Genomic DNA, 19,726 nt, shown 5'->3' with positions numbered 1-19,726 from the left:
ATGACTTGGCTTAGGTGTCTTTCTTATATGCCACTGTTCCAGGTACACTACCGGGGCCTCTTCCTATTGGTCTTTGTGTTGGGCATTGGAAGTACATTTCAGTTTGGCTATCAGTTGTCTGTACTGAATGCCCCATCTCCAGTAAGTACAACAGCAGCAAAGAGTCACATTTAATTTTCATTTTACTGATGTCCACATTTTTGATTTGTTAAATGTACAAAGGATAAGTTCACATTTCTTTTATCCACATTTGAATCAATAAACATGATCAGCCAAATCCCTTATCGCTAATTAGAAGTTTTACTTTTACCAAAAATATCTATTTTCAATCATGTTGCAGTTCATCAAGCAATTCATCAATGAGACCTGGGAAAGGAGATACCAGACTACATTAAGTGATGGGACTCTTACTTTGATCTGGTCTTTGGTGGTATCTGTATTCAGCATTGGAGGTCTGATAGGTTCAGCTATATCTGGATATGTGACAGGAAGATTTGGAAAGTAAGTTCTGTTTACCTTCTCTAGTAGCCTTGACTGCGCTGTTTCCCACTTCCATTATGCTTCTTTTATGCGACTATACCTGATATAAGCAGTCTTCATTTAGTACAGGTTCTTTCAGGTTCACTATAAGGTTCTGTATAGACCTATGTTACCGTGACAAGCAACACAGGACACCGGTCTATTCAGGCTAATGAAAGGTCAGAGGCTGTACATGTTGGTGGTACTAATGGGGACAATGCAAAGGTGGGGGCCACTAAAACAGCACTGGAAGTTATGGAATGCATGACAGTTGGCTCTACAGAGCTGGGGACAGCCTATGGAGGACACTGGTAATCTAGGACATACTTTGAGGTTACTCGAAAGCACTGAGGGGAGCTATACAAGACTGTTACACTGCAAAGGCACAAAAATATATCTTCAGTACAGCTTTAAAATGGCAGTCAGACCACTTTTGATCTGCTCCTGACCAGGTACTGTAAAAGGGATTGATAATAATAATTATTATTATTTATTTCTAATCAGTTAATGGGGCAGCACGGTGGCATAGTGGTTAGCTCTCTCACCTTGCAGCGCTGGGTCCCTGGTTCGAATCTCAGCCAGGGCACTATCTGCAAAGAGTTTGTATGTTCTCTCCGTGTCTGCGTGGGTTTCCTCCGGGCACTCCGGTTTCCTCCCACATTCCAAAAACATACAGATAAGTTAATTGGCTCCCTCTAAAAATTGGCCCTAGACTACAGTACTTACACTACATAATATAGACATATGGCAATGGTAGGGATTAGATTGTGAGCTCCTTTTAGGGACAGTTAGTGACAAGATATATATATATATATATATATATATATATATATATATACACTGTACAGCGCTGCGTAATATGTCGGTGCTATATAAATACTAAATAATAAAATAATAATAATAATAATCAAAGAGCGTATTGTTATGTACAGGCCAGAAGTATGAACACCACACATGAAAAAAATGCCAATATATTAAAATACTGTAAGGGTTTGTTCACACTAAGAGCGATTTCGCACTTTTTTAAGCGCTGGCGATTTTAACCACTTAAGGACCAGGCTATGCTGCACTGATCTGTGCTGCGTGGGCTCTCCAGCCCACAGCACAGATCGTGTAATAGCCAGGGCGACCAGACTTCCCCCCTTTTTTCCCCACTAGGAGGATGTCCTGCTGGGGGGGTCTGATCGCCGGCGGCTTGCTGCGTGTAACGGGGGGGGGCTCCTTAAAGCCCCCAACCGCAGCGATTCCCAGCCTCCCTGTACTTCCCTCCCTCCCCTCCTTCCTGATAGGCTTCAGCCTATAAGATGCCGGCGATCCCCGGCCAATCAGAGGCCGGGGATCGCCGATCTCCTTTACGGCGCTGCTGCGCAGCAGTGCCATATGATGTAAACAGCGGGGATTTCTTCCCTGCGTGTTTACATTTAGCCTGCGAGCCGCGATCGGAGGCTCCCAGGCTGTTCACGGAGACACCCTCCGTGAACTGACATGGAATGGGAAACCACTTGCGACCTGTCGATGCCTATCGGCGTTAGGCGGTCGTTAAGTGGTTAAAAATCACCTTAAAATCGCTAGTGCAACATTGCTATATGTGAGTGTTCTCACATGAGCGATGCGCTTTCTATTGAATCGCAAACGCGGCTCCTGCACCATTTTCTGAGCGTTTGTGATTCAATACAAAGTATAGGGAAATTGCAAAGTGCTTGAAAAAGCGATTTAAATTGCGATTTCCAGAGCACTTTTATGAATAAATACATTGTATTTATTTGTTTCCGGTTCAAAGAGTTCATCAAGAAATCATCGCTCTGCAAAAGCCCTTAGAAAAGTGCTTTTCTAAGTAAAAATCGCTCAGAGAGCACTTGTAAAAGCACTTCAAAAAACCCCTATAAATCGCCTGCGCTTGCGATAGTGCTGGCAATTTATAATGTGAACAAGGCCTCAGAGAATCAACAGAGCAGCCAGGCAATTTGCATTGTTTATAAGGAAATAAATATGTCAACCTCCATATACCTCTCTCTTCAGCTGTGCTGTAAAATGATTTGTACTTTACCTTAGCCTGCTCGTCAACTCATTGTGATCTTGATTTTTGGTTTTCAATCATTAATCTGGCAATCTGTGAATTTTCAATTCCAAGAGATGATGTTCTATTAACCACGTCTACTACCGGATCCGTGGTATATATACACCCCATTTTCAGATCCGGGACGTAAATACACGTACTGTTTACATTACACCGCCATTCCCGATCGCTGCTCCATTTCCGTCCGCATTCGCAGCAATCCTGGCTTTCCCTGATTGGGGTATGGGAAACAGCTGTTCCCAACCTCGATCACTGTGCTTGTGATGAATGAGAGCTTGCAGCAGTGAGAGACAGCCTCTAATGCAAAACCACTAGTTCCTGTCTACTGGTAACAGCACACAGGAATAAAGTGTAGTGTCATCTTGTGGCCAAAAAGTAAAATACACCCAAATACACCATAATACACTTTTACATAGACAAATTGAATACATAATTATTATTTTTAACCCCTCTTACCCTACCCCATAGTTACCAAAATAAAACACTTGTAAAAAAAAAAAAAAAAAAATGAATAGCTACATCATTTAAAAAAAACAAAACAAAAAAATCTACATGAGGGTATATTACTGTTGCTTTCCTAAATAAAAGCTTGTAATTATTGTTCTAATAAAGAAAAACACCTTTATTTCCAAATACAATATTATCGCCGTACATTGTACTAGAGCAGGGGTAGGGAACCTTGGCTCTCCAGCTGTTAAAGAGTAACTGTCAGGCTGCAGAAGCTAATTTAAACCTCTATTCTCCTGTGTTAAACAGTTTAGAAGGAAGCCAAAAAGGCATTAGTGAAGATAAAAATCTCTCTTACCTTTGATGTGTGCGTATCAGAAAAGCTGTTAGACCTAAGAGGACGCAAGCCGCATACTATACTGCAAAGCATTCTGGGGCCCTCCCCTCGGCTGCTAATGAGACGTTACAGCAGCTTGTAATCAGTCCAGCACGTAGCACTGATAAATCTCCGGGCAGAGTACACTGCAGGAGTCAGCTATTGTTCCTAGCCACATGGCTCATTAATATTCACTGCACACTGTGTTATTCAGTACGAGCTTTTCTGTGATCAGGAAGCAGGCAGGACATGACGACACATTTGACAGAAAAACATGGAACCTGCCATGAGCTGTCAGGAGCATCAATCTCTGCATATACTATATAAAAATTCTGTGAAGTACAAACGTGGACAGTGAAATGCATATGTAATGTAAGTACAGCCAATCTTTAGCTACTGATATATGTGTTTATTTTCTCTGAGACCTTATACCTAACAGCTCCTCTTTAAGGAACTACAAGCCCCACAATGCATTGCAGGAGTCTGACAGCCACAGTCATGATTAATAGAGGCAAATGCATGCTGGGATTTGTAGTTTTATCACAGCTGGAGAGCCAAGGTTCCCTACCGCTGTACTAGAGACACAATTTAAACGTAATTACCGGGACAAATGGGCAAATCAAATGTGTCTGTTTTTATCTACAACACATTTTATTTTTTAAACTATGACTGAAAACTGAGAAATTATGAATTTTTGCTATTTTTCTCTTCTTCTTGAGAAATTATGAATTTTTGCAATTTTTCTCTTCTTCTTCCCTGTAAAATAAAATAATTCTTAGCAAAAAGTAATGCCCAAAGAAAGCCTAGTTTGTCTCGAAAAAAATAATATATAGATCATTTGAGTGTGGTAAGTAGCAAAAAAGTTATTGGCGAATGATTGGGAGGAGCGTGATGTGAAAATTGCTCTACTTTTGAAGGGGAAACAACCTGTGGTAGGGAAGTGGTTAATATTTTGAAACAAATCAAGCTGTAGCTAAAAGCAAAAATGATAACAATCTATTAAAGGAATATTTCTTCATTTTGTTGTGTTTACCTTTATTCCATTAGACTCAGTTACAAAAAGGTTTATTTTTCTATTACGTTTTATATAAAATATTCCTTCTGAACACCACATATGGGCTACATATGACTTAGGCTGTCTTCACACCTCTCCCTGCGATTTCTGACTGCAATCTCCAGCCACATTTTTTTGTATTTGCAATTTTCCGTTAAGCAATTTTTCACATCCAACGCTCTTTTTTTGGTTTTGCGTTTTATGCAAATTTTCACATTCTGATTTTTTTCCATGCATACTAATGTAGTTATCTTACATGAAATTGTATGTAATTAACTTTCCATGGGCATGCACATTTTTGCATTTGGAATGGATGTGATTCACATGTGCAGAATAGATAAAAGCATACATGTAAGCCAAAATGCAATGCCATTGACTTGTATTAGAGAGGTATGGCAAATGATGCAAATGAGCAAAAATGGAAAACGCACATAAATTCTGTTATGTGCGAAAGGTGCCTAAATCGCTTCAAGTCATTTTATGGCTTGCTGAGAGAACACAGTCCCATGCAGTTTAAAGGACACCTGAAGTGAAAGGGATATAGAGACTGACGTATTTATTTAATTTTAAACCATACCAGCTGCCTGGCAGTCCTCTGCCTCTAGTCTAGTTTAGCCATAGACAGTGGCGTAGCAATAGGGGTTGCAGAGGTAGCAATCTCATCGGGGGCCCTTGGGCCAGAGAAGCCCCATGGGGGTCTTTCTCAACCAAAGTATTAGCTGTTTATTGGTCCTCTGCTTGTAATAATCACTTCTATAGATGCTTTGAATGATATTTATCATTAACAAGCTGTTCCCCACCCCCTTCTTGCACCTCTAATACTGTGGTTGTCCTTGATTGGTTTTGCTGTGCCGCATCAAGTGGTACGTATAGAATGCTTGGAAAAGGGGGGGGGGGGGGGGGGGGGTTGGCCCATTGTAAAACTTGCATCGGGGCCCATAGCTCCATAGCTACGCCACTGGCCATAGACCCTGAACAAGCATGCAGATCAGATGTTTTTGACAAAAATCTGGCAAGTTTAGCTGCATGCTTGTTCCAGATTGTGATTTAGACACTATTGACCAGAAAGATAAGTTAGATGTCAGACAACTGGTATTGGTTAAAAGGAAATAAATATACAAGATCTGCAGATTTGGAGCAAGTATAATATCTCTTTATCGGGTAGTCTGAATTTGTTAAAAATTACGTTGCTCCCTTGAATCTTGTATCTGTTTTGAGTCCTTCCAGTGACGGTACCTATAAACATCTCCTACACAACATCTGATATCATCATCTCGTTTTTATAATTATGGATTGGTGGAACCTGACAATGTCATTATCTTGTGTTTAGCCTGTATGCTTATGCAGGTCAGTTTCTGGCGTTTTTACACCAATATGACCTGCTTTTTCCTTTTCTTTTTCTATTGTACCTCTTTGTTGTTTGTCATACAGCTGTGATAATATCCCCCCTGCGTGGGTTTCATTGGCGTTTTTTATTCCAGCACCTCAATAAGGTTTTTTTTTTTTAAACTAAAAAGGAAATATATATTGGCAGCCTCCATGTACCTCTTGCGTCAGGTTTCCTTTAACCACTGAAACCCGAAGGGTTTTTTATTTTTTGCATCTGAGCAACTTTCACCTCCCATTCATTTGCCAATAACTTTATCACTACTCATCACAATGAATTGGTCTATATCTTGTTTTTTCCACCACAAATTAGACTTTCTTTGGGTGATACATTTTGCTAAGAATTATTTTATTCTAAATCCATTTTAACAGGAATATTTAGAAAGAAATGGAAAAAAATCATTATTTTTCAGTTTTTGGCCATTATAGTTTGAAATTAATACATGCTACCGTAATTAAAACCCATGTATTTTATTTGCCCATTTGCCCCGCTTATTACACCATTTAAATGATGTCCCTATCACAATGTATGGCGCCGATATTTTATTTGGAAATAAATGTGCATTTTTTTCAATTTGCGTCCATCACTATTTACAAGCCCATAATTAAAAAAATATATATTAATATACTCCTTTGACATGCTTATTTAAAAAGTTCAGACCCTTAGGTAACTAGTTATGTTGTTTGTTTGTTTTTTTATTGTAATTTTTTTAAAAAAATTTTATTAAAAATTTTATTTGGGTAATTTGTGGTGTGAGAGGTAAACAGCTAATTTTAAATGTAAAATAATGCATTTGCTAAATAAAAAATAGATGTGGGTGTAGTTTTACTATTTGGCCACAAGATGGCCACAGTCAAAAAGTCCTGGAAGTGTACGATCAGGCTTCCAGGACGCATTAGGAGGATGGGAAACGTTTTGTGAATCAGAAAAACAGCAGCCTCTATTAAGAGGCTGTCGGTTTTTCTGCGGGGGGCTTCGATCAATGAATCGGATCTATAATCCCATTCATTGATTGCTGGGCTAACAGCCGGTGGCGGGAGTGTGCTCAGCCCAACTGGAATATTCGTCCAGTTGGGCTTAAGTGGTTAAAGGACAGCTTTTCTTAGAGGGATATGGAGGCTGCTAAATGTATTTCCTTTTAAACAATAACAGTTGCCTGGAATCCTGCTGATCTTTTCATGCATCAGAGGTGTCTGCATCACACACCTGAAGAAAGCATGTGGCAAATACAGTCAAACCTGAGGGAAACCTAAAGTAAAAAAAAAATTTACTTACCTTCTTCCAGGCCCCTGACGTTTTCCTGATGTCTTGCCATCATTTTGCACTCCGTCGTTCCTCCTGTGTCCCCTCCATCACTGGATGCATGGCCCCATGCTGCACACATCCTCTATCGTGCTCCCGTGGACAAGAGTGCTCTGCCCTCGCGCAGTAAGCAAAAATTGCTACCGCACATGCGCAGAATGCTTCCAGCCATGGAAGCATAGTAGAGGATACGTACGCCCAGCGCCGCGCATGAGCAGTGGCCACCCAACTAGTCAGTCGGATGTATTACAGAGGGGGACCGCGAAGAATCGATGCGCGTGGGATGGGCCCCGTTATGATACAGTGACCAGACATCAGGGTTTATCTGCGCCATGTGCAAGAATTAGAGTCCCCTGTCCCAGGCACAGTTGTGTCCCAGCCAATGTCCCAGGTGGGCAGCCAGATGTCCCAGGTGGGCCGAAAAATGGGCCGAAAAATGTTCCAGCCTGCCTCCTGAAAACATTGGCCCACTCACAGATCAGAGACCTAGCTATGGTGGGTGGCAATGGACCACTCTGAGGGGGAGTGGAGTGCAGCAGCAGGATCAGATGCAGATGAAAGATTCAGTACTGAAGTGGTAGCGTGTTAGTGTAGTGCAGTGTAGTGTAGTGTTTGTAGTGTCAGTTTTTGTGCAGTATAGTGCAGTGTAGTGTAGTGCAGTGCTGTGTAGCTTAGCTGGTGGGGAAAGCAGGGATTAGCATAGTGCAACTGGTCAGTGTAGTTCAGAGTAGTTTAAAGACAGTTTGGGGGGAAAAAAATCCACAAGACACCTCTGCACCATAGACGCTCCAGGTTTAGTATTTTTTTCCGCCCGATTTTTGCCCTTTAAACCTATGCGTGTCTCATAGTCCAGTGCGTCTTATAGGCTGAAGAATAGGGTATGTTTCATAATGATATTTTAGATAATTACAGCTCTGACTGCCCATAGTCTCACCTTAGCTGAAAAGTTTATCCTATGTAAGTACAGTATAATAATTTCATAATGCCTATTTGTCTACTACAGGAAGAAATGTCAACTGGCTATTGCTATTTTACCAGTGGTCAGCACTGTGCTCGTAGCTCTCAGCCAAATAACTGGATCCTACGAAATGGTTATGGTTGGACGCTTCCTTTCTGGTTTTTATACAGGTTTGTTTTAGATATTTTATAAAATTTGTATTTATAGAAAAAACTCTGGGTCATGTATGCACTGTACCCCCCCTCCTCCCGCGTAAAGAGGAAGCTTATCATTCTGTATCCCATGGCTCAGCAGGTAGAACGATTGAAGCCTAATGACGAGCAGGTATAGGTAGAGAAGTCTGGCATATTATGCCAACCAGTGGCATAACTGCAATTAATCAGCCCCCCCCCCCCCCCAGCCAAACTTTGATTGGGCCCCCCAATGTTCACACACCTTCCCTTTCCTCCCCTTGGTGCCCTTCACGGTCTTGGGGCCCATCTTACAAGGGTCATAAAGCAATTGTGGCCATCTTGATCCTCACACCCATAACAAGTGCAGCCACAAAAACACCTGATCTGAAGTAAAGTCCCCTGTATCAGAGGAAGGGAAGGTTAGTAGTAAAACTGTGTGGCAAGCTTGTTGGACTCAGGTATGTGTGGTTATTGGGACAGGTCGCTGGAATGTTTATTACCCAGAAAGCGTAGAGGGTTTTTTTTAGAGCCATGTGGGATGTAGGTGAGCTTTCATACATGGAAGTGGTAAAATTGGCCAATCAAAAGTGGATTATAAGTGTCCAATTTTACCACTTCCATGTAGTATGAAAGCTCACCTACACATTGTAAGGCTTGGTGGTGTATTCTCCACAGTCAGCATGCAACGCATGAGCTGACGTGGAGGAGGTACACGCACTAGCACAAGGAAACAGGCTATCCCTAGTATAGTGGAGGGGAGGACTGACTCCAAAAGGAGATTGTGGCGCACAAAGCCGGTGCAGATCCGACAGCCACAAACAATGCTTTCGTTATAACGTCTCAGCGCAAAGTAGCGCTGAGCGCATAAACAAGAACTGAGGAGATCAGGACAGGTAGACAGAATGAACGCTTGCTAGCTAGCGGCTACTTAGCGACAGCAAGCATCCAAAACAAGACAGACTGGAATGAGGCAGCCAATGCGATTGCAGCGATGGCGTGCCTCACAAAGACAGGACAGGATAGTCAGGAAATAGCAGGATCAAGATAGATGAACGTAACACAGACAAATATACAATAAGTATGTTTTCCTAGCGTATTACAATTACAGCTATCAATGAAACTATTTGTAACGTCTGACTAACATATGTATATATCGGCAATGAACCGATATATGACATAAGCAGGAACGCTGACTAGGACTGGAGTAATACAGGGAACAGGACTCAGAAGGATTCGCTATCTCTTCGCAGAGATGAACGCAATCCACAAACGGTAACAGAACAGGATTCAGAAGGATTCGTTATCTCTTCGCAGAGATGAACGCAATCCACAAACAGTAACAGAACAGGATTCAGAAGGATTCGTTATCTCTTCGCAGAGATGAACGCAATCCACAAACGGTAACAGGACAGGATTCAGAAGGATTCGTTATCTCCTCGCAGAGATGAACGCAATCCACGAACAGGACCAGGAGCAGGATACTGGCTCAGCACGAGTGCTCACGATACGCGCAAACTACCAAAACGTGCTGGAAAGCTGACTAACTGCACACAGGATATAAACAGTTCGTGTACGTATACATCAGCGACACTGATGTATCAACGTAACACGAATACAAGGAAAATAATAAACGTGCTGGTATGCATATATATGGGCAATGAACCAATATATGATGCAAAACCAGCAAAGTATCTTTTAGAACAAGAAACACGATCGGGGGCTGAAGCGACAGCAAGACAGGCTTAAACTGAAGCTATGAAAACCCGAGGATTCCTGCAGGAAGCAGATCTTTATACTGAGGTCATCCAATGGGAGCAGACATGCAGATTCCCACACCACCAGGTGAATGGTAATCAGTCACAAGCTGACAGCATGGAAAGGCAGACAAAGCTATGCAGCTTGCATGGAAAGAGATCAGAACTGCCTGAGCTGCAGCACTACTACTTCCAGCAATATCTGCTGCAGCAGCGATCATTACAGTACCCCCGCCCTTAAAAGCGGATTCCAGACGCTTTTCAAAACTGAAATTGCCAACAAAACAGTCTGACTGATAATTCATGATGACCGGGACAGCCCGGCAAGACCAAATTCCAGAATCAGTCCCCACAAGACTGGACCCATCAGAACCAGAACCTACAGAGCCATGCCCATCAGTACTACAAGCCCCAGTGTGACACCCATCAGAACCATGATTTCCAGAAGAAAGCCCTCCGAAACTCCCTGAGCGATACCCACCGCCTTCCAGGAACCGTTCAAAAACGCCAAAGCCTTTGCAATGCCCACCGGGACTGTCTTTACCAACACAAAACCCACTGTTGAACCAGTCCAAGGCACCAGGACAAGTTTTCTCAGAGACCTCCCAGAACACCTTGAAGCTCCAAAGAGATCCCCATAGGTCAGAACGCCCCTTAGGCTCACATGGAGAACTATCAAGAACCCCTATGGAACCTAGGGCAATTTCTGAGTCAGGGCCACAAGGACAAACATCAAGATCAGGGCTTTCAGGGACCAGAACCATCTCTGGGCATGCAGGCAGACTGGCAACATCAGAACATGTTCCCACTAAGGAAGCATCAGAGCACGCTAACACCTTAGACACACTTGGGCATTCTGGCACACAAAGAACATCTGGGCACACTGGCACAAGAGAAACCTCTGGGCATGTCAAGGAACTGTGAGCCTCAGGGTCAGCCAAGACAGGACAAAAACCAGGACTGGCCAAAAAAAAAATCATCATGACTAGACTTCGCAACTACTGGACTTTTACACGAGAATGCAGGATCAGACTTAGATGTCGCTGATTCCAGCAAAGTCAGTAACAAATCAGATTCAGGGGCACTAACAAGACAGGACAAATCTTCTGATGTATGCACTGAACCAGATAGGGACTCCACAACTACCTCTGGACTGGACAGAGACTCATCTAATACACTGGATTGGAGCTCATGAGGCGCTGCAGAACAAGTCAGTATTGCAGCAGCCCCCACTGGACTAGGCAAAACTGAGGAATTCCCTGGACAGGAAGGGGACTCTGGAACCTCTGCCACAGCGGCCAGAGAACCAGAATCTTTCAGGATACAGGGCTGGGTTTCAGGAACACTCATTAGACCGGACTGAAATTCTGAGATTTCTATTATTTTGACCAGAGAATCAGAATTATCCATGTTACAGGGCAAGACTTCTGAAACATTCAGAGGACAGGGCTGGAGTTCCTCGGCTGTTACAACACTGGAGAGGGACTCAACAACATTGGTTAAATCAGACTGTGTACAGGGCAAGGTATCTAACACACTTGCTGACGAGGACAATATTTCAATGGCTTCTGCTTTGCTGGGCAGAAATTCACCAAGTTTTATTAGAGCAGACTGTAATTCCAAAACAGCTGCTAGACAAGTGAATATTACTGCAACACCAACTGAGGTAAGCAGTGCCTCAGACTCCTCTGCTAGAGGGTTTGAAGTATCCAAAGTACTGGGTGAAGCATAAGACTCTGCGACCACAGCTTCACTGGACAGGATCACTGAACAGTCCATATTGCAGGGCAAAACCATGGAAGCACCTGCTGGACAGCATAATGATTCTGTGACCTGAGTTTCATTGGAGAGATCTACTGCACAATTCATGGTACAGGGCAAATTTACTGGAATATTTTCTGAACAAGGTAATAATTCTGCGATTTCAGGTTCACATAGCAGATGCTCTGAGCTATTCACGAAACTAGAGCGAGGTGTAGAAACAGGAAGATCAAGACACAATGTTTGCGCATCTGAATCACCATTCATTTGTAAAATTGGAAAATTCAGATGCTGGGGTTCTGAGGTTTCTAGACAGGATTGCTGGGACTCGGAAACTGATGTAGTGCATCTATTGGCATCTGCTGGATCAGACAGGAGTTGAACTTTATTAACACAGGTAATTTCTGCAGAAGTGTTTGCAGAGGCAGGCAAGATTTTTCTGGTGTCTGTTTCACTGAACAAAGAGTCATGAGTACTGGCTAGTCTGGATTCGGAAGTCAGCAGGACCTCTGGATTCTCTGCTGAGAAATTTGCGCAGGGCAAGGTTAAGAATGTATCAGTGGCTTCTGTTTTACTGGTAAGTAACACTGAGTTATCCATGGTACAGGGTGGAATTGCAGGAACTTCAATTTCACACAAAAAGAGCTCCGAATCACCTGCTGAATCAGCCAAAGGTGCTGAAGCAGGCGGGTCAGAACGCCAAATTTGCGAATTCGGAGTCACATAAAAATCATCCAAAATCAGTTCCCACACATCAATCAATGGAGCCACAAAGTCATACCCACACACACCAGTTTTTATTAGGTTATAGGCAGACTTAATGCATGCATTCAATACTAATTCACTTTTTGCACTGTAAAATTGACAAAATGAACTTGAATCATTCTTCCATTCATTGACCAGAGCTTCCATCTCTCCTTTCTCAAATGGAGGATTCCAAGCATACTTAACAGGCAGATCATGGTTTGCAGATATGATTGTAGCAGGGACATATATTGGGTTAATTAGCAGGTGATTGGCAGATTCCTTATTCTTAAGAATCTCCAATACCTGTAGCAAGTGCTGAACTGTAGTGTATGCAAACTTTCCTTGCTTCACAAATAAGTTGATTTGTTCAATACTCTGTAATATCTCCTCATAATCATACTCAGATAATTCTTTTAAACAAAAATCTTTATTTTCCCTAGCCAGGGAGGAAAGTTCATTAGTAGTTTCATAAGTCCATTTAACTCCCCTGAAAGACAATTGCATTTCATTATCTGTTAATGGCAGAATCTCATTATAGGTCTCAGTCGCTAAGGATAACGACTCTGCAGATCGGACACGTTTCTTAGAACGTTTGCGTTTTGCCTTAGACCCTGCTGTTTTTGGTGATTTATTCAAGGTTGCAGGAAAATTATCAGGAACACTTTCTGCTTGCTGAACATTTTTGCAAGCAATTGAAGGAGAAGCTGATTGGCCTGCTGCCAGGAGTTCATTAAGAGGAAAAGGCAATGGATCTATGCGCAACCAGTTATGGATCACAAATGCTAGAAATTCCAGCGGTCTCTCTTTCAAATCGGAATGATTGAGAACATCAAATGCCCACTGGAATAATTCCCCTTTAAACAAAATATAACTTAGTTGGAGTGCCCAGGTTGAAACAGGAGTCGCTTGGAGATCGGGATTGGCCAGGAACCTGGCACATTCAGAGAAAAACTCATTTTCTGTTTCAGAGCTAAGTTCTTCAAATTTCTTAAAGGAACAGGAACCATAATTAACAGTGTCATACTTTCTGGGAATCCCCCCCACAATGGGGATTGGTAAGGGGGTTTTCATAATGTAAGGCTTGGTGGTGTATTCTCCACAGTCAGCATGCAACGCATGAGCTGACGTGGAGGAGGTACACACACTAGCACAAGGAAACAGGCTATCCCTAGTATAGTGGAGGGGAGGACTGACTCCAAAAGGAGATTGTGGCGCACAGAGCCGGTGCAGATCCGACAGCCACAAACAATGCTTTCGTTATAACGTCTCAGCGCAAAGTAGCGCTGAGCGCATAAACCAGAACTGAGGAGATCAGGACAGGTAGACAGAATGAACGCTTGCTAGCTAGCGGCTACTTAGCGACAGCAAGCGTCCAAAACAAGACAGACTGGAATGAGGCAGCCAATGCGATTGCAGCGATGGCGTGCCTCACAAAGACAGGACAGGATAGTCAGGAAATAGCAGGATCAAGATAGATGAACGTAACACAGACAAATATACAATAAGTATGTTTTGATAGCGTATTACAATTACAGCTATCAATGAAACTATTTGTAACGTCTGACTAACATATGTATATATCGGCAATGAACCGATATATGACATAAGCAGGAACGCTGACTAGGACTGGAGTAATACAGGGAACAGGACTCAGAAGGATTCGCTATCTCTTCGCAGAGATGAACGCAATCCACAAACGGTAACATAACAGGATTCAGAAGGATTCGTTATCTCTTCGCAGAGATGAACGCAATCCACAAACAGTAACAGAACAGGATTCAGAAGGATTCGTTATCTCTTCGCAGAGATGAACGCAATCCACAAACGGTAACAGGACAGGGTTCAGAAGGATTCGTTATCTCCTCGCAGAGATGAACGCAATCCACGAACAGGACCAGGAGCAGGATACTGGCTCAGCACGAGTGCTCACGATACGCGCAAACTACCAAAACGTGCTGGAAAGCTGACTAACTGCACACAGGATATAAACAGTTCGTGTACGTATACATCAGCGACACTGATGTATCAACGTAACACGAATACAAGGAAAATAATAAACGTGCTGGTATGCATATATATGGGCAATGAACCAATATATGATGCAAAACCAGCAAAGTATCTTTTAGAACAAGAAACACGATCGGGGGCTGAAGCGACAGCAAGACAGGCTTAAACTGAAGCTATGAAAACCCGAGGAGTCCTGCAGGAAGCAGATCTTTATACTGAGGTCATCCAATGGGAGCAGACATGCAGATTCCCACACAGGTGAATGGTAATCAGTCACAAGCTGACAGCAGGGAAAGGCAGACAAAGCTATGCAGCTTGCATGGAAAGAGATCAGAACTGCCTGAGCTGCAGCACTACTACTTCCAGCAATATCTGCTGCAGCAGCGATCATTACACACATTTGGTCAAAGTATTTAAAACCTGTCGGTCCTCATACTACATGAAAGTGGTAAAATTGGTCATTCAAGATTGGATGTGAGTACTTGGCTTTAGAATAGGGACATATTGGTTTTAGCCAAAAACATATTTGCCTGCTGTGATGACTGTATATAAAGTGTATGTTATTATTTTCACATTTTATTTCTACATTTGTTCCCATCTACCTCTGCTTAAGATAAACAGAACTTATTTAAGATTAAAAAATGTTGTAAAATTACCACTTTACGATCTCACCTAAACAAAAAGTCTTAAAGCTCAATCCTTCTCTCCTCCACCAATCAGAAGAAGGGAAGGTTAGAAGTCCCCCCCCCCCCCCCCCCCGCAATCGCAGGGGCTGCTCCCCTCTAGTTATGCCCCTGTGCTCAACATTTCACATCTGGCTCAGGAGTCTGCATCTTCAAAGTCTGAACCTGTCATTTGATACTTTCCACCACTTTTAGAAAAACAAAACGCTAACTATTCGTCATTTTACAGCATTTTCTAGAGTCTAACACAGTGAAAAATATTATCCTTTCTTTTGTTGTTCATAAGGAATTCCAGCATAGGGTGCCTTAACACTTATCTCCAATCGCCTTTCCATTGACTTACATATTATAAAAAAAAGCATACATGTAGGCTGTTTTTTTTGTGGAGAAAATTTGGATGCAAAAATTAGCGAAATAATTAATGTCAAATACAGTGCCATTGACTTGAATTAGATTTGCAGAAAATGCGAATTTGCAAAAATGCAGTTCACACATGAATTCTTTCTTGCGTGAAAAGTGCCATAAGTGGCCCAAAACAACTGCTTTAAAAGTGTAAAAACCACTGCTTTACTTCAACTGATCAAAATGACTCGAGGTTTGCTTGTTAAGCAGTAATTGGTACAGTGAGCATGATCCTACTAGGAGGAAGAATACATTCCACTAAATATCAGCAAAGGATAGTCCATGAGATGCTTATAGTTCTGAGTTGATGCAGATTTTATAGACCAATGAAGTTCTGTTGCATTGGACAGGTCTTTTTCCAAGCTAATGCTGGAAAGTGAATGGCTTCTGCAATAGTCATCCTAAACATACTTCATACTTCAAAACCCACCATGAATTAATTGAAAGAAATTCAAGCTGGAGTAATAGAATTGGTTCTCACAGTTCTTGAAGGTAGAAAAAAAGAAAAAGTTTTGTAAAAGTTTAAAGGCTAACCGATAACGTTCAATTATGCAAGCTTTCAGGGATCTACTCCCCTTATTCAGGCATATTTCCAGATGTTAGCTGAAATAAAACAGTAAATAGTAAATACGAACATGATAGGTGTGCTGGTTACTATCTAGCAGTTACATCATGTCAAGTGGCCAGTAGTCTGGAGCCAGTGAGCTCATGCAAGTATATATGATATGAAGTCCAGCAGGTTTCTGAAGATCATGAAGTCAATCATTCATGTTAAATAGGTGTCATGAATCCCATTCCACAATTTAAACCTTTCGTTAATGTCTTGAACATTTTCATAAATTTGAACTGAGAATTTTTTCTTGATTGTTCATGTTTGAGTAATTTTTCAGCTAACATCTGGGAAGATGCCTGAAGAAGGTGACTAGATAAATGAAAGCTTGCATAAATTAACTTTATCAGTTAGCCATTAAAAAGGTATTACTTTTACAAAAGTTTGTTTGTTATACCTATGTAATTTGTTTGGCTAACACGGTACAGAAACTTTTTTGCTACAGTTCTTGAAGCAAACCTGAAGTAAAAAGAAACAAATGAGATTATCTATATCATAGTTGATCCTAAATATGAATCCAAAATAAGACTTTTCTGGAATTTCATAACCTTAAGAATCCAAAATAAGACTTTTCTGGAATTCCATAATCTTATTTTTATTTAAAAGACTAAAAATCCCAAGTTTAGAGTTTTGACTGCCTCAGGTAAATGAAGGCAGTTTTTTTAATATTATTCAGCTCCAATACAGACAAATGTTGAGCTCAGAGATGGGACAAGGTCTCCCAGCACCCAAGACTGAGACACCAAAGTACGCCCCTCCATCCCACCCACCCCAGCCGTCACACACTGATTGCTATTAGACTAAAAGGTGCCCCAGGGCCCCCAAACCCCCCAACACCTTAATCTCTAGTTATCTGGCTTACAGTCACTGCCATGTATCCCCTTTTCTTATTTCTCTCTGCTTCAAACACAATAGGGGAATGATAGCTGAGTGAGTTGTGCGTCCCTCCTACACTGCGCCCTGAGGCTGGAGTCTCTCTCGCCTCTGCCTCGACACGGCCCTGGTTGAGCTAATATTGATAACATTTTTACAGGGCTTTTCTTGTGTCAGCCTGGAAAGGCTTGAGAGTAGGCCCCCCTAGAACATCAGGTAGCCTTGCCCAAGGACTCCTTAGAGTGACTGTTCAGGCCTACCCAGACCTGGACCGTGGGCGTGGAGAGGAGGAAACTTCTTACTCTAGGTTTCCTATATAAGAATACAGTTTTCATTAGCATATTTCATTGTATTCCATAATAAGGTTTTTGTTTAATAATGATAAGTGTAAATACATATATACACATTTTTGCTTTGCTGAAATATTTGTACAAAAAATATTTTTTACATAATGACTTGAAGTGAGCTGGGTTTGTTTTGTTAAACTTTACAATGTTCAACTATAGTTCTATTTTGCCAAAATCTCATTTTACTTTGAAGAAAAAATGTTCTCAGGTAGGTATGTCATGTTTGATGATCATTGTGACTATCCCTATGTTTTACCAAAATGTTATTTGAATTCTGCTGTCTCTCTTAGGGTTGGGATTAAATATTCATGCCCAGTATGTTGGAGAATCTGCTCCCATGAAAGTGCGTGGACTCATCAACACCTCTGGCCCCCTATTTGTTACTCTGGGAAAACTGTGTGGCCAGCTTGTTGGACTCAGGTATGTGTGGTTATTGGGACAGGTCGCTGGAATGTTTATTACCCAGAAAGCATAGAGGGTTTTTTTTAGAGCCATGTGGGATGTAGGCGAGCTTTCATACATGAAAGTGGTAAAATTGTCCAATCAAAAGTGGATTATAAGTGTCCAATTTTACCACTTCCATGTAGTATGAAAGCTCACCTACACAATTTGGTCAAAGTATTTAAAACCTGTTGGTCCTCGTACTACATGGAAGTGGTAAAATTGGCCATTCAAGATTGGATGTGAGTACTTGGCTTTAGAATAGGCGGGACATATTGGTTTTAGCCAAAAACATATTTGCCTGCTGTGATGTATATAAAGTGTATGTTATTTTCACATTTTATTTCTACATTTGTTCCCATCTACCTCTGCTTAAGATAAACTTATTTAAGATTAAAAAAGTTGTAAAATTAGCATTTTACGATCTCGCTTAAACACAAAAAGTCTCAAAGCTCAATTCTTCTCTCCTCCACCAATGATTATCTGTTGTCTACTACAGCTCTATTCACAGATCAAGTTATATTTCAACAGAACCTGAAGAATTTATCAGACACAGATGATTTTTAGTAAAGAGAATTATTTATACAAGAGATAACATTGAGAGAAGACTCTAGATATGCATTCCCCATGACTTTGTCAAGTTCAAAGCTAGAAAAAGAAGAATACAGATCAGGCGACATTTCCGTTTACAAGCACAATATTTATTTATTTAAGTATTTATATAGCATCGACATATTATGCAGCGCTGAGTATATAGTCATGTCACTAACTGTTCCTCAGAGGGGCTCACAATCTAATCCCTACCATAATCATATGTCTATGTATGTATCATGCAGGGGCGCCGCGAGGCATAAAGCGAACCAAGCAGTCGCTTGGGGCCTCAAGATCGTAGGGGCCTCGGCGGCTCAGTGACGTCGGTGTGACGTCACTGTTTTCCCGCAGACCCGCGGGGCTGGCAGAGCAGAGTAGGGCAGGGCTACGGGAAGATGGCCGCCGACGAAGCCCTGCTCTGGAGACTATGTCTCCAGTACAGGGCTTCGGGTGGCCATCTTCCCGTAGCCCTGATTCAATCAGCGCGGGAGATTGGAGGAGGGAGGGAGCTCCGTGGGAACTGCGCGCCTGAGGAGCCGGCCAGGAGAGGAGAGGAGACGGGGAGAGAAGACTTCTGCCAGTGCCAGGTGAATAAATTCTTTTCTTTTTGCAGCTCTGAAAATGTGCCCTAATTGCGTTTGATTTCTGCTGAACTGTGCCCTAATAGTGTTTGATTTCTGCTGAACTGTGCCCTAATTGTGTTTGATTTCAGCTGAACTGTGCCCTAATTGTGTTTGATTTCTGCTGAACTGTGCCCTAATTGTGTTTGATTTCTGCTGAACTGTGCCCTAATTGTGTTTGATTTCTGCTGAACTGTGCCCTAATTGCGTTTGATTTCTGCTGAACTGTGCCCTAATTGCATTTGATTTCTGCTGAAAATGTGCCCTAATTGCGTTTGATTTCTGCTGAAATGTGGCCCTAATTGCGTTTGATTTCTGCTGAAAATGTGCCATAATTGCGTTTGATTTCTGCTGAAAATGTGCCCTAATTGCGTTTGATTTCTGCTGAAATGTGGCCCAAATTGCGTTTGATTTCTGCTGAAAATGTGCCCAAATTGCGTTTGATTTCTGCTGAAAATGTGCCCTAATTTCATTTGATTTCTGCTGAAAATGTGCCCAAATTGCGTTTGATTTCTGCTGAAATGTGGCCCTAATTGCGTTTGATTTCTGCTGAAAATGTGCCATAATTGCGTTTGATTTCTGCTGAAAATGTGCCCA

At 41.9% G+C, this 19,726-nt stretch overlaps 1 protein-coding gene across 1 annotated transcript in view; it reads left to right on the top strand.

The window, feature by feature from the left end:
• LOC137532146 (solute carrier family 2, facilitated glucose transporter member 11-like) overlaps positions 1-19,726 on the top strand; it is a 57,634-nt gene continuing 37,908 nt past the window's right edge. The window contains exons 1-4 of the mRNA XM_068252385.1: positions 1-141; positions 341-501; positions 8,166-8,290; positions 17,768-17,897. Coding sequence (XP_068108486.1) covers positions 1-141; positions 341-501; positions 8,166-8,290; positions 17,768-17,897 — 557 coding nt within the window. The remainder of the gene's footprint in view (positions 142-340; positions 502-8,165; positions 8,291-17,767; positions 17,898-19,726) is intronic.

This window comes from Hyperolius riggenbachi, chromosome 1 (assembly GCF_040937935.1).
Source record: "Hyperolius riggenbachi isolate aHypRig1 chromosome 1, aHypRig1.pri, whole genome shotgun sequence".
Taxonomy (NCBI): domain Eukaryota; kingdom Metazoa; phylum Chordata; class Amphibia; order Anura; family Hyperoliidae; genus Hyperolius; species Hyperolius riggenbachi.
The sequence above is the reverse complement of the archived record's forward strand: the minus strand, read 5'-3'. Positions and strand labels throughout refer to the sequence as shown.